At 35.6% G+C, this 23,359-nt stretch overlaps 2 protein-coding genes across 2 annotated transcripts; one reads left to right on the forward strand and one right to left on the reverse strand.

Moving 5' to 3' along the window:
- Positions 1-876: 876 nt before the first annotated feature.
- On the reverse strand, positions 877-3,800 carry LOC120633450 (carboxylesterase 4A-like). Its single transcript, XM_039903658.1, has 4 exons — positions 3,770-3,800; positions 3,012-3,208; positions 1,309-2,594; positions 877-1,234 (listed from the first exon to the last, which is right to left on the reverse strand). The coding sequence occupies exons 1-4, from the start codon at positions 3,798-3,800 to the stop codon at positions 1,057-1,059; spliced, it is 1,692 nt and encodes a 563-aa protein (XP_039759592.1). The 3' UTR covers positions 877-1,056.
- Positions 3,801-4,565: 765 nt separating this feature from the next.
- On the forward strand, positions 4,566-16,313 carry LOC120633454. Its single transcript, XM_039903663.1, is given in 10 exon segments — positions 4,566-4,760; positions 5,748-7,084; positions 7,261-7,367; positions 9,795-9,916; positions 10,290-11,200; positions 11,432-11,644; positions 11,864-12,069; positions 13,472-13,704; positions 14,206-15,551; positions 16,082-16,313. Coding segments are annotated over 10 exon segments (4,902 nt in total).
- The last annotated feature ends 7,046 nt before the right edge of the window (positions 16,314-23,359 follow it).

Consider the following 23,359-nt stretch of genomic DNA (forward strand, 5'->3'; position numbering starts at 1 on the left):
ACTCCCAAGAACCAACGAGCCTTTGTTGACCTTTCAAATTGGAATAGAACTTGTACGTGACATCGCATAGAGTTCAGCCGTGCGAATGTCTTCAGTAAACTTGTTTACCTTAATGGCAATACGATCACTACAATTGCCAATAATGTTAGAAATGTGAGGGTTTGCAGGTGTTTTTTAGATTAGTCTTGATTCTGATTTTAATATCGAGGTTTTAATAAGATTTATTTATTTCGATACACAAACCACACTGAATGCTGCTTTGTGTGCATCAACACGTATTATCACGTCATGTTAAGGATAATAAACGACACCGACAGCTTAATGTGCTCTTCCAAGGACGTCGCTCATTTCCTAAACCCAAGATGGTACTGAGAAATTTTTAAAAGAAACAACAGATTTTTGGCACCCGAATCGAACCCAGTAATCTCTCGATCCGGAGTCGAAGATGCTAACCACTTGACAAATAAATAAATGATAACAACAAAACACAATAATTATAAAAATAGAAATTACACTTACGCTAATTATAATTATAAACATAAAAATTAGAATTAAACAAAACAAGAAACTCATTTAGCATAAACAAATTTAGCTGCCTCGATTTGAGAGTTAAGGTTAAGGTTTTTCAGTTTATACTTTATTGTCAGTTCGGTATTACTAAATTAATTCAAAATCAAAATTCATTTAATTTAACTACTTTTAAAACGCCAAGTCTGCCTGTTTGTTACTCTGTCATAGGTTCGTATGGCAGATTTTACCGTAAAGTAGTTGACAAGTAACTTATAATTGCTCCTGTCTATCGGATGTTTTCAATCGACATGCTGCTTTGTGTGCATCAACACGTATTATCACGTCATGTTAAGGATAATAAACGACACCGACAGCTTAATGTGCTCTTCCAAGGACGTCGCTCATTTCCTAAACCCAAGATGGTACTGAGAAATTTTTAAAAGAAACAACAGATTTTTGGCACCCGAATCGAACCCAGTAATCTCTCGATCCGGAGTCGAAGATGCTAACCACTTGACAAACTAGACGTTCAAATAATTAGGAGAACTAATTTTGCAGCAACTCTTTCCTTAATTGATCCCAAAAAGTCATCCTTTTCTCTTCAGGGACGTCGATCATTCTAAATCTCCGTCCTAAATTCATCACTTGTAATTTCTCATTCCTTTTCAACGGGTTCCATTGCAAATTGCCTAAAATATTATCACTAAGTTGGGGAGTGGGATTTCTGGAACAAAAGACAGTAATTAGCTATGGAATATAATTCTAAAAATAACAGTCCACAATTAATTTAGTTCTTACCCGTATTTAGCAAAGTTTGCTAACAGCCTGACTATTTTACTAACGAAGTGCCTTTCATTGGATGCTTCATGTCTTTTATAGTCATCTGTTTTTGATTTACATTTGAATAGGTAACAGATTTCGTCCCCCAACGTAGCTCCGGTCCAATTTAAGTTGGGCACCGATGTCTTCCAGCCAACATTTATAGATCCATGATAAGCAAATCGGTACAAGTACACGTTGCTATGTGAAATCTTGCTATGCAATAACGCCTGACGCAGCAAAGGGTATATTACTTGATCTGAGAGATACTTAGCGTATCGTCTCAGACTTCGCTCCGTTATGGTGCCATTTAAGAAATAAAAATCTTTTATATGCTGCCTTATTTTTATATACCGTATAGAACCGTATTCATGAGGCGTTCCTTCGAATGGCAACAAGTATTGAAAATTATAATCTAAATAGTTTAGAAGTTCTCGTTTGCTTGCCAGCCCTTGTAATTTGTATAAATTTGCTAGAGTTGTATATCCAAATATCACATCAACATTACTATTAATTAATTTACTTTCATATTGAATTAATGGATGTGTATACATAAACGCTCCCTTAGCTTCAGTTTCCACTGAACAGCTAAAAGAGTTAATCAATCTTTGATTATCTCTGACTTCTGAACTATCGTAAAGATTGTAGCTTGCTGATACTAGTTCATGGTAAGAAGCATTAGCGAGAATATGATATAGTTGTTTTTTATTAAACTTATCCTTACGTCCTTTTAGTTTCCAATATATTTTTTTAACTACTTTATTCTTAGAGTCTCTGAAATCAGCAGGTGATAATGCACTACCATCAAATATTACAGCTCTTTTGAACAAATCCTCAGCAGCTGGCGACAGTAACATTGATGCAACAGCCGTAGATGCTATTCCCGAACCCATTATCTTAACTCTATTAGGGTCACCATTAAAATAACTTATGTTCTCACGCACCCATTTAAGCGCCATCAATATGTCTTTAGCTCCCATATTTCCTTTAGCATATTCATCTTCTGTATTTAAGAAGCCGAGGATATCTGTTCTGAATGAAACTTTTGCTATTATCACTTCTTCCTCTATAAAAAAATCGGGTCCATGGTAATTTGAATATTCATGTATCCACACTAGAACCGGGAAATTTTCCGTTTTATTTTTTGTTTGTGGTGTAAAAATGGATAGATACAGACGATCTTCGTCATTCAAAGTGAGGTTTGAATAAGGAGTACTGAAGTCAGAAATGAGGCGTGCGAATAAAGAATGGTTTTCCTCTGGCGGCTGTTATTCAATAAAATGAACATAAACTTAAATAACTTAGTTAAGTTTTAAATAATAATGTTAAGTATGTGAATAACTTTACTGAGGCTGGTAGTAAGGTCTTCAGGCGTTAGAAGCAATTAAACGTTATTTGTTTTAACTGTAAAGAAAAATATCGTGAAGAAACCCGTATACAATCATTTTCCTATCTTGCGAGAGTTGAGAGCGAAGAGCGAAGACTGCTTGAAGTCTACCTTGACATTTATATACCTGAAAGTTCTCTTAGATGTTTTCCAAGATGTGTGAACCAATTTACATTTGGCCTATACCCTTTTCATTCTGAAAGGGACCCCTGTCCCGTAGTGGGACAATAATACGTTGGTAACGAGGGTGCAGTAACTAAGTTTTGCAATTAAAAAAACGTATCAAACTGCTTACCTTGAATCTCAGTGTATTTACTGGCGGTTCGGCAAACGGAATTTTATAAAAAGCGACGTAAGGTTTATTTCCAAATATCGTTTTTAACTTTCTACCAATAATAGTTATTCCATGTTTATTTAAAGAGATGGTGGAATTAACATAATAAATTAAAGTTATAAAGACAATGCATCGTAACCACCCACCCAGATGCATTACTAAAATCAATGATTATTCACGGATTTCAAAAGCAAGTGTATTGCAAAATACCGTGAACGTATTTTCAAAATAATCTTCGAATAACATAATTTAAGAGCGTGACACTGGATTCGAATTCAGAACATTCAGAATATGAATCTTCATCATATCAAACCATTACAAGCCCTCTAAAGGACACGGGTCTGACAATGGGTCAAGTCCGTACTCTATCTAACACGCTGGCCCAGTGCGGATTGGTGGACTATTATTACTATTTGATGGCCGAATGGCGCAGTGAGCAGCGACCCTGCTTTCTGAACCAAGGCCGTGGGTTCGATTCCCACAACTGGACAATGTTTGTGTGATGAACATGAATGTTTTTCAGTGTCTGGGTGTTTATCTATTATATTATAAGTATTTATGTATATTATTCATATAATTATTCATCAGTCATCTTAGTACCCATAACACAAGCTATGCTTACTTTGGGGCTAGATGGCGATGTGTGTATTGTGTAGCATATTTATTTATTTATTATTAATAATACAACGCGACTTAATATGCTAATAAGCCATACGTACCTGCTCCATACCCCAATCCACATTTGCCCATTTCCACTTTTTTTTAAAGTTTGCTAAAATTAAATGAAGCATAATCCAAATTGGCAGCCATCCTTGCTTTATTGTATTTTTTATTTCATCCCATAATAAATAGCCCAGAAAATATATCTATATCTGTAATAGTCGAAAAAAGTTTAATGCGTTAAGTTTTTTTACGACTAGATTACTAGTCATAAAAAAACGTTGGGAATTAATCTGTTCTATATTTCATCTATCTTGTGTTAATAGTCTATCATGATTGTTTGAACCCCATCTTAACATTGTAGCTTTATTTTCTCGGCAGGTTTGGAACAATAATTGCGCGCCATACATCAAACCATTTTCTAATATCATAGTAATATCAGATTATGTCATATTGATACCATCTAAGCCGAATTCACATGCTGAGCTATTAATATTTTGTCCCAATTGTTAAAACAATTATTAAGCTTAATTTTCATTATATACAATAGATATCCGCAAAGTAGCGCCTGCTTCTATCCAATATGTGCTAGATTTTAAAACCCCAGCTAAGCTACAGCTTGCTTTTTTGTTTTTACGGTTTGCAGGCAATCAAGAAATGTTTAGTGACTACCGCATCCCTTTAAAATCTGTAGCGACACTCAATGATTCCTAGCAACTCGATAATGTCTAACTTCTCAATAAAACTAAAATTATAAAGATAATTCTTATCACATTATTACTCAGTACCTATCCATATGAACACTACAGTGTTCATTTTTATATTCATCAACACCACGGTGGCGTTAAGATAACAATGTATAAATTGATTTTGAACACAACGCTTTACATTTTGTTGTTCCTAAATTTTACTTTAGCCAAAAGTGTGGTCGAAACTACTCATGGACGTGTATCTGGGAAAACGTTTAAGACGATATTTGAAAAGAAAACATACCACGCCTTTATGGGAATACCGTTCGCCGCTCCGCCTGTCAAGGACTTGAGATTTCAGGTAACTGCGACAGTGTGTTTTCTTTGCTATTTGAATAACATTCTAGCATAAGAAGCTGAACCAGTTTTCTTGCGGCATTACGATAGTTTTATGGGATGATTTATGCAATCTCACCTGGTGGTAAGTGATGATGCAGTCTAAGATGCGTAGCGGGCTATCCTGTTAGGGAGTATGGTACTCATACTCCTAATCGGTTTTTACGTGACATCGCGCCGGAACACTAAATCGTTTAGTGCCTCCCACCAGCCAAATATATAATTCCAAAAAACTATTTTATTTATTCCTCACTCTAGCAATCACCTTCGGCTTGGGCAGCGTTTTTTTGAAGTGATAACTTCCTAGGGAAGGTAAATCGCTACATTACGTTACGGCACCAGTCAGTCTGGCTACCCTTTCTCTCACGGATACGGCATGCGGCAGCGGTATACAAATTATTACTTTTATAGGATTAAATAATTATAATTATGATGTACATTTAAAAAATTATAGTGTACATTTTACAATAAAATATATTATTAGTCAATAAAAATAATAAATCCCTTATTTTTCAAGTTAAACAATATCAATATTAAATAGTTTACTAATTTAAATTTAAGTTATCATTTCTGTCAGGCAAGGCGCACCGAGACAAACACTTTTATGTTCATAAATGCCGAGTGAACCGTGCATTTTTTCAGGATAAAAAGTAGCTAGTCCATCTATATATATTTCTAATTTAAGTCAAATCCATTCAAACTTTCGCATTTATAATATAAGTAGAATTTTTTTCAGCTCTAAATACAATTTCCTTTTTAACTTTGCTATGCATATTGAATGGTTTATGTTTAGCTGATTTATTTTTATACCGACGTCCGTAACTTTTTTTAAATGAAGTCTCTAAAAATCGTACGTTATCGGTATACTTAGGAAGCACATCTTAGTACGAAATCGAAAAATTTAAAAGAATATCTTTATCACATTTATGCACATTACCTTAAAATATTTCAGGTGCCACAAAATATTGAGCCATGGAACGGCGTGTTATCGGCTACAAAAATGAAACCAGCCTGCGTACAATATAATATCGTTATACATAAAGGGCAACCCTTTGGGCAGTACGGACGCGAAGATTGCCTATACCTTGACATTTTCACACCAGACCTAGATAAGAACAAACGGCCCGTAGTCGTGTTTCTTCACAGCGAACGCCTTCAGAACTCCTACAACAAAACAAGAGATTACGCACCAGACTTCTTCATAGAAGAAGACATAGTGGTTGTTACAATAGCTCACAGACTCTCAGTGTTTGGTTTCCTTTCCTTCGAAAATAAAAACTCGCCTGGTAACGCTGGCTTAAAGGACATAGTTGCTGGATTAGAATGGATATCGAAAAATATAAAAAAATTTGGGGGCGATCCTGAAAAGATTACACTGTTGGGCTCACGAGGGGGCGCCGCTGCAGTAGATTTGCTGATACGATCGAAAGCACGTACACTATTCCGCTCAGCCATACTTCAAAGCGACACGGCTCTATGCTCTACCTACTTGCAAGAGAATGTTCGAGAAAGAGCCTTTAAACTAGGGAAATTACTCCAAATACCTACTACGAACGATGATAAACTTTTACAAGAGCTAAATCAAGTACCCAGTTCAAAGTTATTAGACGAAGAACTACGAGCTTCACCGGATGATTATTACAAGGAAAACCAAAGAGGTATACTAACATTTGGTCCCATTGTCGAGAAAGACCCGGACGGCCTCGTAACCGAATATCCGGAAAATTCGACAGAGAATATAAACATTCCCATTATGATCGGGCTTAACTCCCGGGAGGGATTGGCGGCTTCTCTGATGTTCCTTTCAGAACCGCATTGGCTTAGAATGGTTCAAAAAGATTTTCCACTTTTAATGCCTTTACGTTCGAAAATTAAATTTGACCCTTTACACGACGCTTTTTACGAGGCGATAGATGAATTAAAGAAATTTTATTTTACAAATGGCGAGGTGACAGTAGACAGTATCTCGGAATACATAACCTACATTGGGGATATCAAATCATACGGTATAGATTACGCTGCACGGATGTATTCCAACAAATCTATAAGTAATGTTTATTACTACCTATTTGACTACCATAGCGATTTGAATGAGAATAAGTTGAACCTTTTAAAGATGGCAGCGGTTGAAGACGGTACGTGGGGAGCTGCCACCGGAGACGAACTCTGCTATTTGTTCAGATGCCCGAATCTCAATGACAAATATAATATCCATAAGCGGACCGACTCTCAAGAGCTGAAAATGCTAATGAAATTGGTAAAAATGTGGGCAAACTTTATAAAATATGGGTGAGTATCAAAAATTAGCATGACATTCACTTTTGCTAAATAAAACAAGCAGATTTCGTATTAAATTTGTTTTCGAAAAACGGCTGTAATGAAATTAAACATTAACATTCATAAACTTATTCTTAGTAAATTTTACTTAAGGCGTATTATAAATATAAAACTTTGTTTTCTTTCAGAAATCCCACTTCTGATAATGATAATCCATTTAACGAGATTCAATGGCCTGCATATAACTTGGAAACTAAACAATATCTGCATATTGGCAAAGACATAAAAATAGGGAAACACTTATGGGAGAAAAGGTTTAATTTTTGGGACGAATTTATTAAAAAGTGGGAAAAGAAAGCCGAACTTGGACTGATCACAACAAAGAAAGATGAGAAAAATAAAAAGGATGAATTATAGGTTTTTGTGTTTTATTGTTTTGATTTGCATATATTATTTCAATTATCGTGATTCTAATATGATTGATTGTAGCATTTTCTTCATGTATCTCCAAGTATGGGAGACGTATTGAAAATGCAAAATAATTTTACGGTAAAACGCACAAAACAACTTTTTTTTTAAATTTTTGCACGGTGCTTAGTGGCACCTTTACGCCACGCCCTTGAGTACAATTTGTTGGATTGGGATTTGGGTTGATTTGGAAGTGTCATTATTTTATTCGTACCATATTTTCATGGTGAGTGGTCTATAGTCAGTGGCGTGCATAGAGGGTATGCACAGGGTATGCAGATGATATAAACTGAAGAAAATCTCCAGTACGAGTTATGAAAGACTTTATGATAGGCATTGTAAGAGTTATAAAAAGACTACCCATATGTTTTTTATAACTCGTACTGGAAATTTTCCTAATTTTATATCATCTGTATACCCTGTGCATACCCTCTATGCACGCCACTGTCTATAGTATCGCAATGCTAAAGATGTTATGCAATCCTTATTAATATTATAAATGCGAAAGTGTGTTTGTTTGTCCTTCGTTCACAATAATCACTAAGCAACCAACTTAATTTTTGGCATAGAATTAGTTAAAAGGATGGAGAGTAATATTTTTAATCGCAGGAAAACAAACGCTTTCCACGGTATTTGTAAAAAACCATAACAAAGCGGTCGAAGAAAGCGTACAACATCTACTAGTAGTTTATTTTTTCCTGTTAGTATCCACGTTGATAAGGCCGCCTTCGCGCATATATTTTGTTTTATCGTTCGTTTTGTTAACCTAGCTTTCTTTTTGTATGTGCAATAAAGACTTCTTCTTCTTCACGTTCATATAGAGACATTTCACATTGTTTCTTTTTTTTTATGTATGCAAAATGAGGCGATATGGTAAGGTTACATGTACAGTACAGGTTATTGTATGTCCTTACATAAAATAAGACATTCTATATATAATAAGACAATCACTTTTACGGCTTTTCACGAACTCATTTGCCTTATCTCTAGCAAACTAACATAAATTATAATAATAGGCTCCCAATTCGTGAGTGAAAACTTAATTTACACGGACACTTTTTTGAAGACAGTCAGTCTTCTAATATATTATTAATCGAAAGAGGCTAAGATAATTTAACAAAAAATTACACTATTCTATCAAGATATATTGTTGACGGCCGATTGGCGCAGTGGTTAGCGACCCACCTTTTGTGTCCAAGGCTTTGGGTTCGATTCCCACAAGTGGAAAATGTTTGTGTGATGAACATGAATGATTTTCAGAATCGTAGTGTTTCTCTGTATGTAAGTATTTATCTATATTTTTTTATAAAAATATTCTTAGTATAAGTTGTGAAGCGGTGATAGCGCATTGGGTAGGAACTCGAGTTCACTTTCGGAGGGCCGAGTTCGAATCTCTGCACCTCTAACTTTTCTAAGTTATGTTCGTTTTAAGTGATTCAAATAATTAACATATCTCACAGAAACCTGTATGCCTAGGAGTACATAATGTTCTCGAAGGTGTGTGGAGTCCACCAATCCGCACTGGGCCAGTATGGTGGACTACGGCCTAAACCACTTCTATTTTTGGGAGGAGACCCGTGCTTTGGTGTGAAGCTACGCTTACTTTAGGGCTAGATAGCGATGTTTGTATTGTCGTCGTATATTTATTTACTGGCTACAAGCCTCCTCTCATATGGGATAGGAATAGGATAGGTTTAACTACTAGGTTAGTGATAATAACCGGTTCTTCGAGGCACAGGGGCTCACAGTGCCATTTTTCTAACTCCTGCAATTTTTTTTTAACAGAAGACCGCAATTTAGGCCCGACCCCGAATGCTAACAAGTCAGTTCGGTATAATATGTGCATTATTCGAAAACTTAATACGAAATTTCTGTACCTAAAGTCAGACGGAATTGGATTTCTGCGTTGAATAGACATCGAATACCTTGACCAATAAACCCAGGAGCATAAAACTATTCAGTTTATTGCTCATAAACACCAAGATTAGTGACTAATTATTTTAATCCGATACAAAAGAATTACCGCGAACATTATCAGCTTGCGGTTAAGTCAATAATAGCGCCTACGCTATCACTAAATGCTACTCAGATTACAAAATAATCTATAGAACACGTCAGTCATAAACACATATGTAAGGACTGTAAACAAATGTACTTAACAAAATTAATAATTTTATAATAATGGCTCTATATAGAGTTACTTTAGCAATTTTTTTTATGATAAGTCTAAATATAGTAGTTGGAAATGTGATAGTTGAAACGAAATCGGGAAGGATATCTGGATTAGAAGTTAAATCAATATATCCTGGTGAAACATATTATTCGTATTTGAGCATACCATATGCTGAACCGCCTATTGGAAAACTAAGGTTTAGGGTGAGTATGTTTAGCCTTCCGTATATAGATAAAGATAAATATACTAAGACAATACACACATCGCCACCTAGCCCCAAAGTAAGCGTAGCTTGTGTTATGGGTACTAAGATGACTGATGAATATTTTTTTTATAAATAATAAATACTTAGAATATACGTATGCATATAATGCATTCTTATAATTAATTTATAATTGTTAAATTAAATGGTTACATTATTGTAGTAAATAAGACAGACTACCAAATTTCGTTTTTTAAACTTAATTTAAACTAAACTTTAATAATCATCATTGTGAACCCATTACCGAGCCACAACATGTCATGACTAGAAGTATAAACTTATTATTTTGAAATTTAAAACTTATTACGTTGCAGGCACCAGTGCCTCATCCAGGATGGAATGACGTATTGGAAGCAAAAAACGTTCGAAAAAATTGCGCGCAATTTTATTTGCCTCAAAGGAACGTTAAAAGTTACGGATTCACAGGCGATGAAGACTGTTTGCATTTGAGCATTCATACACCAAAACCTCCGAATAATGAGAATAATCTGCCTGTTATAGTATTTCTGTACAATGAGAACTTTAGAGTTTCATACAACGCTACTAAAGAGTATGGAAACGACTTCTTTATGAAAGAAGGTGTTATTATAGTAACCGTAAATTACAGATTAGGATCCCTGGGTTTTGTATCATTTGAAGATAAATTACTTCCTGGCAACAATGGTCTAAGAGACATAATAATGGCTTTGAAATGGATTAAAGAAAACATTAAAAACTTTGGAGGAGATCCATCAAAAGTAACTCTAATGGGTAACTATGGTGGAGGAGTAATCGTAGACATACTATTGCACTCTCCAAAAGCTAAAGATTTATTTAGTGCAGCAATAATGCAAAGTGAGACTTCTTTTAATCCGTTATACATCACTAATAATCCGAAAAAAAGGGCTATTGCTCTCTCAGAACATCTTAAAGAAAAGGCCACGACAAGTGAATCGTTTATTGAACGTATGTCAGAAATATCAGCGTTCAGAATAACAGAATCGGAACTTTTATCAGTTGATGCCGATGAAGCCAGAGCTTATCAAAGAGGTGTCATACAGTTTGGACCTGTACTGGAAATTGAACATGATGATGCGGTGTTCACTAAACTCCCAGAAGACAATCCATTAGAACTATCAATACCAGTGATGATTGGTTTTAATTCAAGGGAAGCCATAGAAATGGTTGAACGTTATCTTCACATGCCAAATTTCCTCACATTTGCCGACCGGGATTTTGTTCTCTTGTTCCCGAGAAGAGTAAGCTATCATTTTAAAATCAATGACAACATATACCATAAAGCTATCGAAGACGTTAAAGATTTCTACTTTGAAGAGGGCTATGTCAAAATAAGCAAACCGGGAGAGTATATTACCTTTTTGGGAGACATGACTAGTTTTTATCCCATCGATTACTCTGTACGTAAATACACAAATACTTCTGATACATCTATTTACTACTACATGTTTGACTATAGCGGTGAATTAAACTTCCGCAAGAAGAAGATTTTAGAAGAAGCGGTAACTCTTGATGGTACTTGGGGAGCGTCTACAGGCGATGAACTGTGCTATCTATTTGTTTGTCAGGCACAAAGAAAAATGTATAAGCAATTATTGGAGAGTGGGGACTCTGAAGAAATTAAAGTTTTAAGAACGATGGTCAAACTTTTTACCGATTTCGCTAAAACTGGGTAAGAACTTGTTTTCATATTTGAATGAGAATTATCGTAGACTAATAGTTAATAGTATTAAGCTAAACGGAAAATATAAAAACAAATATTCGTAACATGCATTTGACAATCCTTGTTCTCGTAACTAAACTTACAACCCCGGTGATTATTATATTCACTGTCGATACAATATTTGTAGTTGTTGTATTGTAGTTAATATACATTTATATATTTTTTCAGAAACCCTACACCTCCTGGCAGTGATTTTATTTGGAAACCAGCCACAAAAGATAACAAACAGTGTTTAGTTATAAGCGATAAGTTAAAAATGCAACCAAATATATACAAAGACAGGGTAAAATTTTGGGATGATTTCATAGAAAAGTATGAAAAACTAGCTGTCAACGGTGTTGTCAAAGATATAAAAGATGAATTGTAAATACGTGGTAAACATTAATTGAATACTCATTTTAAACAAAACTAATAAAACACTAAATAAATAAATGTGAACTCTATGGTTTTGCTTGCTCTGCTTTGCTTTGCTCTACCCATTAATTTAATCTGTTACTATAGAAATGAGGTTTTATATGCATTTACTTTTTTTATAATATTCATAAATAGAAATAAATTTACGAATGTTATTAGCCTAATGGGTAAGGTTTCGGCTTCCCCTTTGTGTGGATCGGGTCCCCGTCACGCAGCTCTAACTTTTTGAGTTACTTATGTACATGCTCTTTTTGACCTTAGGACAATGGACCGTAGGTATCCTTGTTTTTTATTCATCTTTTCATACTCATAAACCCTTGTAGGTTAAGATAATTGAATTATCTTCATTATCTTAAGCAACAACGGCCTATGAGAAGATGCTAAAGATGCTTATCGCATACGGGTGCTCTTGTGTGTGCACCCGTATGCGATTAGCATCTACATTATTTATCTACATGATTTAAAACGGACAGAAGATAGATAGAAATTTTCTTAAGCATTCTGCTTATATAAAAAGTATTAATTTTTATAGACCAACCCTCTTCTCCTCGCGGATGTCGCACGAGGTGACTAATGGAATAACGGAGAACGGACAACACAACACAACGGACATAAGATTACAGTACTAATAACTAGGTTTTTAGTCAATTTTAGTTTATATTTAATACGTACTAGCTATTGCCCGCAACTTCGTCTGCGTTTGATTTTGTTTTTTGATGTGGCGTTCAATTTAGTTGTAGTTCTACAAAAAATTAAAGTATTCAGTATCGCTAAGCCTTAATTGAGGGGTTTTCGGCTGTCCGCTGAGGAGTTCTGTCCTCTATCTCCAACCACATTTAGATCCACACAAAGTTTAGGAAAAATTTAACACATAATATAACCTCTATAGTACAAAAATAATTATTTAAATCGTTTATAATTTGTCGGAGTTATGGTGTAAAATCGTCAAACACTTTCATCCTCTCTCCCAAAGGAACCGAGCTTAATGTCGGGATAAAAAGTATTCTATATTACTTCTAACACTTCCAAGAATATGTGAACAAAGTTTCATGAGGATCGGTTAAGTAGTTTTTGCGTGAGAGCGTAACAAACAAACTTACATTAACATTCATAATATTAGTAGGGATATTATGACATTAGCCGGTATAACATTTGTATATAAAAAAATATTTAAAAGAGATCTAAGTTATCAGTTTTCCATATCACATAATTTATGAGTAGTAGTTTAATTGGCTTAAAGAATCGCTTATTGTTATCAAATATTGATAAAAATCGAATAACCTAGTAATGGCTTATCTATCACAAAAAAATAATCCCTAGTGCATTAAAGATGTTTTGACTAATTTTCAACTAAATAATAACCTAAAATGAAGTCCTATAAAATTTTAATTTTAGTAGCTTCAATAAATCTTTGTATATGCAATAAAGATGATACGAAATCTGTGGAAAGCGACGAAATTGAAACGGCGGAAGTGAAAACGAAATACGGAGTGTTAACAGGAAAAGTTGAAAGGACGTTTCTGAAAAAGCAAAATTATTATTCGTTTAAGGGTGTTCCGTACGCTGAACCACCAGTTGGAAAATTACGCTTCAAGGTAGATTTTAAATTTGACTTATTACTTTACAACTTCATTGAATGCGCTGGAAAATTCATTTAGTATCCCAATTGCCCATCGATATTTTTACTTTGCGGAATATTAAAACTGTGTCAATATGATTTAAAAAGTTTTAGAAGCAGTTTGTTACAAGCTTTTATTTAGTTTCACCTGTTCTGGTGTCTGTCTGTAATCAAATGTTTGCATATTTAATTTGACCCACTTCCCAGTTTTGTTTCATATGTAAATTGTATGGCAATGACATGAAGGTTTGACGATTGAGCCACAGGGTGGCCATGAAAATTCGGTGAAAAAAACGACCCAAAAACCATAGATTATTAGCTCGTTTAATTCATCAAAGACAAGTTTGTGCACGATTAATATAACACTAGTAACTTCAACAAATTTCAGTATTTTTTAACAAACTGATTGCTTTAACTCTTTTTTTCTTTTTCTCACCTTATTCATATTGTACGAATACTATTTCCTTATAACTTTCAGCCTCCTATTCCACATCAAGGTTGGGAAAACAACCTTGAAGCCTTCGACAACAAGCCGACATGTCTACAATATAACACAAGATCTCGAATAATGGAACCGTTCGGCATATCTGGCTCTGAAGACTGTCTCTTTATCAGCATATTTACGTCAAACCTAGAAGGCACTGCACCAGTCATAGTTTTTGATTATAATGACAACTTTAGAACAGGTTTTAACGGCACTGAGACTTACTCTCCAGAACTTTTTATGGAGGAAAATGTAATTGTTGTCACTATAAGCCATCGGCTTACTTTGTTTGGCTACCTGACTGCAATGGACGATATCATTCCACCTAATAATGGAGTAAGGGACTTTATTTTAGGCCTAAATTGGATTAAAGAGAATATAAAAGTTTTTGGTGGTGACCCTCAACGTGTTACGTTAATGGGCAGTCGTGGTGGTGCAGTTCTTGCGGACATTTTACTACATAGTGAGAAGGCTAAGAGTCTTTTTAGTGGTGTAATCATGCAAAGTGGAACGGCTTTAGAAGCAACCTTTTTTGGAAGAAATCAAAGAGACAGGGCTTTTAAATTTGGGAAGTTGTTTAATATTACAACTGACGATAGTGAAATTTTACTTGAAGAACTACAGAAATTAGATCCGCAAGCGTTGATTGACAAAGATGGTAGCTTGCTTGATGTAGACCAAATAAACAATTCACAGCTAAGCATATTCCCGTTTGCACCTGTCATAGAAAATAGCAATGACGACACTGTGTTAATGGCCCTCCCTGAGAATATGAAAATTGTTAATGATGTTCCAATCATGATTGGTATGAACTCGAGAGAAGGCTTAGATTTGGCTACGCATTATATTTTTGAACCTAGATTAATAGAAGAAGGTGCTGATTTTCTCTTCTTATTTCCTGTACGGTCAAACTATACTTTTGTTCGTAAAAGTGCTATATATGATGAAGCAATAAAAGAGATTTTAACATTTTATTTTAAAGAAGGCTACTTTTACTATGGTAACATATTAGAATACGCTCTATATATGGGTGACTTACTGCAAAACTATGCTTTAGATCTTGCAGCTAAAACACTTGCTATGAAATCGCAGTCACCAGTATACTACTATATGTTCGATTTTAGAGGATCTCTGAATGAAAATATAAATACCATAACGAAATACACACGTTTTAGTATAGAGCCATGGGGGGCAACTATCATTGATGAATTATGTTATTTACATATTTGTAATCGCATCAAAAGCAACTATGAAGAACTACAGAAACTTGTAAGTGAACAAAACGAAAGTAAAGTTCTGAAGAAAATGGTGCGATTATGGGCAAACTTTGCGAAAACAGGGTATGATTTTTTTTTTCAAAATAGTGCAAACATCGGGTGATAATTTATTGTACAGTTAACAGCATATTATGTTAATCATTTTTTGTTATGTGACCCGCCGAGTACGTGGCGTGGTGCCTGCTCAGTAAACGTAATCAAGCTTCTTCTTTATTAGATTTGCTATTAAATATTTAGTTTTAAAAGAAATAGGTTTTTTTTCTGTTCAACTAAAATATTTTCCCTGCGTTTGCATACGTTTCAAGTCTGCAAAGCGTCCGCGGTGGCTCTTTTTTTTGGTTATCAGTTTGAGACATGTCTACAGACAGTATCGAAAACAATTACCATAACTTGAACTATAATAATAATTACAGAGCAAGACACTCTTGCGGCGCTGGCGCTGTTTCCCCACTGGATTGCGAGGCTTATCATTTGTGCTATAATAGCACCAGATTTTGGGTCACCTCGTTAATGGATCAGCTTTTTCAATTTTGAACGTTTATCAAAAAAATATTACGGTAAGAAACTCTAGATAAAAAAACCTCTTATTTCAGAAACCCTACACCTAATGAAGATGACAACGTATTAAATGATTTCAAATGGAAGCCAATCGAAAAGGGAAGTGATAAAACAGATTATCTACACATTACGAAGAATCTTCGGATGAAAAGTGATCCTTTGGGTAAAAGGGAGCAATTCTGGAAAGACTTTTTGGCTAAATATTTAAATTTGGCCGTCGATGGAGTGGTCCAAAGTCCAGAAAAAGAGACTCATGATGAACTGTAAAGTAACAAATAATATATTAATAATTTTTTTTAAAAGTCCTTCTTTTGATGTAGTTTGCATTATTCTACTAGTCAAGCCTTTTCCCACATTGTGAGAGTTGAGAAAAAATATCTAATCCGCCATTTTTGGATGAGGCTATCTTGGACCGATTTGCATTAACATAGCTAAATGCACTCCCGACTAATTCACCTTTCAAAAACCAAAAAAACTCTTAATCGGTTCATCATTTCGGGAGATACGAGACCACAGACAGACACACACACCCATGGACACGTAAAACGTATAACACCTTGGCGTCGGGGGTTAAAAATTGAATATCAAAATAATATTCAATATATACCTACTATAAATTTGGGCCTTGAAACAAACTTGAACGTATTTTCAGTAACACCGAACCTGTACCCTGACCCCCAGTACGAACAACTTGTAGGCGTTGATAGTTATTTTAGACTCCGAACACTTCATAACGTCAGAATAAGATGGAACTTGATTTCAAAAATTACGTTATTTATTTTATTTAGAGTTTTCATAAATTAGAATAATATATAATATGTAAAAAGGAGAAAAACTTCTCAAGTTTTAATAAAATTTATTATTTTATTAAGAGTATTTCATTGATATTTTGAGTTTTTCATAAAAAAGAATTATACTTAATATATAAAAAGACGAAAAACTACTCCAGTTTTATTTACAATCACTATCAGTACCACAATCACTGTCACTGTCGCTGTCGCTGACGCAGTCGCAGTCGCAGTAGTAGTCGTGTAGACCTAGAGCAGCGTCTGTGAGAGTAGCACAAATTTGGTTTTAGCGTTTTCACTGATGCACCTCGCTCTGGTCGCCCTATTACGGATAAAATGGATGCCATTTTCAAAAGAGAATGGAGCAAGATCGGCATATCAGTATTTAAAACGTGCTGAAGAACTGAGAATAGACCACAAAACTTTTTTGGCGCATTTGAAAAAAACCGGGTACACCAAAAAGCTGGATATTTGGGTACCTCACGAACTCACTGAAAGAAACCCAATGAACCGTGTACTCAATTGTTATTCTTTATTACGTGGTAATGAAACCGATCTATTTTTGAAGAAGCCGATAACTAGTGATGAGAAGTGGATCACGTACGACAAGAACGTGCGACGTAACCAGCAACCTTATATGATACTGATATCAAACCTTTTTTTTGTGTTCCGCTAAATATGCCGGTGTGTGTATAATATACGCATAGCCCCGGCTAAGTTTGTGGACTCTTCTTAGACAATTATCTCCTCGGGGAAAGGATAAAAATGTATCTTCTCCCACAGCTTTATCAACTCTCAGAACACTGGCGCACAAGTGGAATTAAAATCCAAATAATATATGTGTAATAATAAACAGGTGTACACTTCTCCTATTCCATATTCCCGTCCTTTGGCAGGTGGACACGTTGTTTATATCCCTTGACGGGGATATAATTTTTGTCTCCTTAGCACGGGCAGCAGGGCAAGCGCGGGCGGGAGATAAAAATTAAATCCCCCGATTATATCGCCTGACAAGAGATATAATTAACGTGCCCACCTGCTAAAGCAGTGGAACATGGAATAGGAGAACTTGACCCCTTTTTTCTTTTCTTTCGATGGGCAGGAGAAATTTTCTCCACGGGGAAAGGACAAAATGTGTATCTCCCTCCCGTAATTATATCCACCTTCCGAGCATGGGACAATTCCAGTGTTCGTGCTATATACATCTTTATAGATGACAGCTATCAGCGCATCATGAGACCGCACACTTTTTGTTATAGATAGCTGATACATGTCTTGCTGCAGGCAGCATGCGAGCGAAGAACAAAAAAAATATTGTTACTGTATTCATAGCAGATATTCGGCCAGTGGTTTAAAACTGTTAAAATCATACGCTTTTTTATCGGCTCCAACTGTACTATAATATGTGTGTTTGGCTTAAGCAGTGGGGACTTTCTATTATAATAATTGTTTCGGTCATTACAAAAATTTATTTACATTAAAATATTCTGTGCAACAAAAAGCAAAAGAACTTTTATAGCTTTAGCAGAGCATCTTACGGTGTACATATAAAAAAAAGCGTAAAGCGATTGAAAAGTAAATAAAATTTCAATAGGGACTCCCTATATAGGCTTGCCGTGATAAATATGTTACCTATAAGGCTTTTTTTTCCATTTTATTTCATTACCATTGCTATGTCATTGATTGACCACTGACACACAATGATAGACTTGTGGTCCAGGTCGGATGTCCAACCAGTGTAAATAGAGACTTTTGCGCAGAGGCGTGCAAAAAAATCAACAGCACGAGTTAAGGTTAGGTATTGTACGATTTATAAAAATCCTACCGTTAGGTTTTTGAAACAAGTCCTGGAGATTTTTTCCATCTTATGTCATCTGTCCGTTTGGCGCGCATCCTGTAGGCACGCCACTCCTTAGGCGGACCCTTAAAACCAACATAATATTACGAAACGTGATAGGATATTGATCCAGACACTATGTGCTTTTCATTTACCTGAAACTGTAGGTATCGGTCTTAGGTTTAAACTTACTTAAGCTTCTCCTCTACCAAAGAGACTGTCGCGTCTATTCCATCCGCTATGTTATCACCGTGTGTGAAGATTATTAAACATATAAATTATTACTAGCTTTTGCCCCGCGTACTTTTGCGTTTATTAATGTTTTCAACAAATCACGTGGGAACAGTGTGCTTTTCTGGGATGAATGACTTTGTTACTCTCCTCTCAACTAACTCTATGCCATAATCAAGTCAATAAGTTTCTCAAATGATTATTTTTTGATGAGCCTTAAAAGATGAAGCCTTAAAAAATGGAAGTTGTATTGGTAAACTTATTAGATACGACTCAGCGCACAGTGTTACATTGAACTGAGAGAATACTAGGTACAATGTAATTACGAGTACATTAATGAGTTTGTAGGTTTGTCTGGTTTCGTTGGCGTTCAATTCAAAACTAATCGGGTTTACTGACTGGAAATTGACTAGCAAAAGCTTCGTAAATTAAGCGCAATAGGGAAGGATGATAGCGAAAAACTTTAATTCCGCAAATTATGCCTAACAGTAGGTACCATTATATTTTCTAAAAGTATCGAAATGTTTTACTATAGTTCTGAGCTTCCCAACCTGGTAGCTTAAAAAAAGAATCGAGAAAAAATATTTTTTGTGCAGGGTCGTACACTTTGATAAATTGTATGGAGATCACTAAGCTAAGCCATCCCATTGTTGGTGTAGTTTTAATTTTTCTATATACTTGAAAAATGTATCGTTTATTATGGTTTTATTAGTTTCATGATTAGGATGTTTTTTTTTTGCAACTATCTTAACTAGCTAGGCTTTCAGGACGCGGGCGCCGTGACAAATTTCTAAACTTGTAATATTTAGTGACGGCGAAACATCAACTTTGCTCACAATTAAGATCAAATGGGATTACTTTTTACAACAGCGAAAGGGTTTGTTCTAGAGAGTTCTAGATAATTTAATAACAATAATATACACACACGTCGATGCGCACTCACATGCACGTGTATATTCGCTATTAAGTAATCTAATTATTTTTTTTCGAACGGTCTGCCTACAACGATCAAACGAAGTAATAGCGCAAGCGAGCAATGCGACTCGTTTGGTCGTGGTGTATTGTGCAGATTTGTGGCGTGGCGTAATTGTAAAATAGTCTTTAAATTTAATTTCAAATGGGATCACGGCTTACAGCACCGAAAGGGATTAATTCTAGAGAGTTCTAGATAATTTAATAGCAATTATGTAAACACACGTCGATGCGCACTCGCATGCACGTGTAAAGACGCTGTTAAATAAACTAGTTATTTTTTTCGAATGGTCTGTCGGTCAACGAAATAATAGCGAAAGCGAGCAACTCGAATCGTTTGGTCGTGGCGTATTGTGCAGATTGGTTGCGTTTCGTAATTGTAAAACAGGCTTTAAATTTATAAAATAAATAAATAAATCATAAAAGATTTAATCTCGCGACGTAAACAAAGTTACATAATGCAGCATTATAGCTTTCCAAGGCCTGATTGTTGCAATTACCTTTATTTCAATTTCCAGTCTATTACACAGCTTATTACTGTAAATGTATCATTAACTATAATTTTATTCATATGTATAACCGTTATTTATTATGGGTTACCTTCTTTGATGTTATTCTTTCTATAAAAATGATTAGATAATAGTTCTGCACGTGGTTACCCCTGTTTGTATGTATCGTATCTCTTCTTCAACAACAAACTCACTTTCGCATTTTTAATCATCATTATCATCTCAACCGACCACTGTCCTCTGCTGGACCTATGTCTTTCGTAGAGAGTTCCAAATTCCACGATTTTGTGCCGCATGGATCCAGCGGCTACGTGCGACGCGCTTAATGTCGGCTGTCCACCTCGTTGGAGGTTGACCAACGCTGCGCTTACCAGTGCGGGGCTGCCATTCCAGCACCTTGGGCCCCAGCGTCCATCCTTTATCCAACTATGTGCCCGGCCCATTACCACTTCAGCTACGCGACTCGTTGAGCTATGTCGGTAAATTTGGTTCTTCTACGAATCTCCACATTTCTGATTTGATCACGTAGAGATACTCCGAGCATAGCATTATTTTTGCGAGAGAAACAAGAATCGACGGCCGATTGACGCAGTGGGCAGTGACCCTGTTTTCTGAGCCCAAGGTCGTGAGTTCGATTCCCACAACTGGAAAATGTTTATTTAAAATAAAACGAAACAGTCATCATGCTCGGTATGCAAGAAAATATTTTGTTGGAAGGGTATATCGCAACTTAGACAGTATCAAAACATATTTCGTAGTTTTTACAAAGTAAGCAAAATAAATGCCATATACAGGCTGTTCCGTATATAAAGCGTATCACGTTATAAATTTGTGACTTGAATATTAAGTTTATTTGGAAGTCTTCACGCGCCTTTAAGAACTATTAAACATGCAGGATTCCTCACGGTGTTTCCTTTCACCGTTAAAGCAAGTTATTGCTTTAAAAAAAAAAACACTAAGCTATCCCTGCTCCACAATATATACTACTCCACTACTAACTATACTATTCTAATACCTACCTTTCATTAGCAGTTTTGTTCAGGATACAAAACTTAGGTCTATAAACTGCAAGAAAACAACTTTAATATCTCTTTTTCCCGTTTTTTTGGTTTTATAATAATTAATATTTACAGACAGTCAGCCAGTCAGTGAGTCAGTCAGTGAGTCCGTCAGTCAGTCAGTCAGTCAGCCAGCCAGCCAGTCAGTCAGCCTGTCAGTCCGTCAGTGAGTCAGTGAGTCAGTCATTCAGTCAGGCAGTCAGTCAGTCTGTCAGTGAGTCAGTCAGTCAGTCACCCAGTCAGTCAGTTAGTCCGTCAGTCAGTTAGTCAGTCAGTCAGTGAGTCAGTCAGTCAGTCAGTGAGTCTGTCAGGCACTCAAACGTAGTGGCGCGGGCCAGCTAATATTCTATCAAAAGCTTTTATTAACCGAAGTAAGCAAAACAACTAGTTCGCATTGACACAATTCCGTTTCGGTAGTATATTATTAATTGAATGACCTTGATTGCAAGCAAAGAATATAACCTACTTTTACTCTATCGATTTGTGAAATATTAATAAACAATAATTTAATAATAATAATAAATAAGCGACCCAAGGTGCTGGAATGGAATGCACAGGTAAACGCAGCGTTAAACGCAGCGGCGTTGGACGGCTGCTAACGTGGTCGACAGACATCAAACGAGTCGGTGGGAGCCGTAAACAAACGGCTCGGGACCGTGTACGTTGGAGCTCCATATTTGAGACCTATGTCCAGCAGTGGGCGTCAACCGGTTGAAATTATAATGATGATGATGATGAATAAATAAGCCGTTATAGCCTGGTTATAAACTCTAAATCTGATATTTGGGGGAACCGAATAGACGATCCCGGCACGCACTTCTTGATTTTCCGAGTGATGTGCCTTTTTAGGAACTATCTCTTGTTGAAGGAAACCATCGTGAGGAAACCAGCAGTTCTCTATAACGTTCTCAAAGGCTTGTGAAGGCTAGTCCTCCGGACGGACCTTGCAGATTGATGAGTAGTGGTATATCATACACAGATAGATAAAACACTTTATAGCACACAAAAAGAAACCACAAGAAAGACCATTTCATAAATTTAAACAAATAGTGGTATGCAAAGGCGGTCTTCTTACTGCTTTCTGCGTCCAAGGCTGTGGGTTCGATTCCCACAACTGGACAATATTTGTGTGATGAACATGAATGTTTTTCAGTGTCTGGGTGTTTATCCATATGTTATAATAGTATTTATGTATATTCATAAAAAATATTCATCAGTTATCTTAGTACCCATAACACAAGCTACGCTTACTTTGGGTCTAGATTGGGTGTGTATTGCCGTAGTATATTTATTTATTTACTAGCTGTTGCCCGCGACTTCGTCTGCGTTTGATTTTGTTTTTTCATGTGGCATTAAATTTAGTTGCAGTTCTAAAAAAAAAATAAGTATTCAGTATCGCTAAGCCTTAAATCAGTGGTTTGCTGCGGTCCGCTGAGGAGTTCTGTTCTCTATCTCCAACCACAGTTTGGGCAAAATTAAACACATATTATAACCTCTATAGTACAATAAAAATTATTTAAATCGGTTATAATTTGTCGGAGTTATGGTGTAAAATCGTCAAGCACTTTCATCCCCTCCCAAAGGAACCGAGCTTAATTTCGCGATAAGTATTCTATATTACTTTTAACACTTTCAAGAATATGTGTACAAAGTTTCATGTAATAGCAATATGAATAAAAAAATAATAAAAAACTTTTTTTGACGTGCACGAAATTCTCGGAACTTTCCGTAGAACATTTTGCGGTTTTTTAATTATATTTTAATTTTGTTTTCACCAGTATTCACAATTTTTTCAACTTTAGTTTTTGGCATAATTTTAAGATAAATTAATCAACATGAAAATATTGACATAAAAAAAATTCATCACTATTTCATACTAAAACTTTCTACTTTCTTTCTATCATACGCGGGCGCAAAC

Source organism: Pararge aegeria, chromosome 21 (genome assembly GCF_905163445.1).
Source record: "Pararge aegeria chromosome 21, ilParAegt1.1, whole genome shotgun sequence".
Taxonomy (NCBI): domain Eukaryota; kingdom Metazoa; phylum Arthropoda; class Insecta; order Lepidoptera; family Nymphalidae; genus Pararge; species Pararge aegeria.

Bases quoted from the DNA above. Each gene is read 5' to 3' on its own strand.
- LOC120633450 (XM_039903658.1), bottom strand. From the start codon at position 3,800: ATGGGCAAATGTGGATTGGGGTATGGAGCAG. The intron at 2,595-3,011 runs GTAAGCAGTTTG...ATTGAATAACAG, and splicing joins TAAATACACTGAGATTCAAG to CCGCCAGAGGAAAACCATTC. The intron at 1,235-1,308 runs GTAAGAACTAAA...CTTTTGTTCCAG, and splicing joins GCAAACTTTGCTAAATACGG to AAATCCCACTCCCCAACTTA.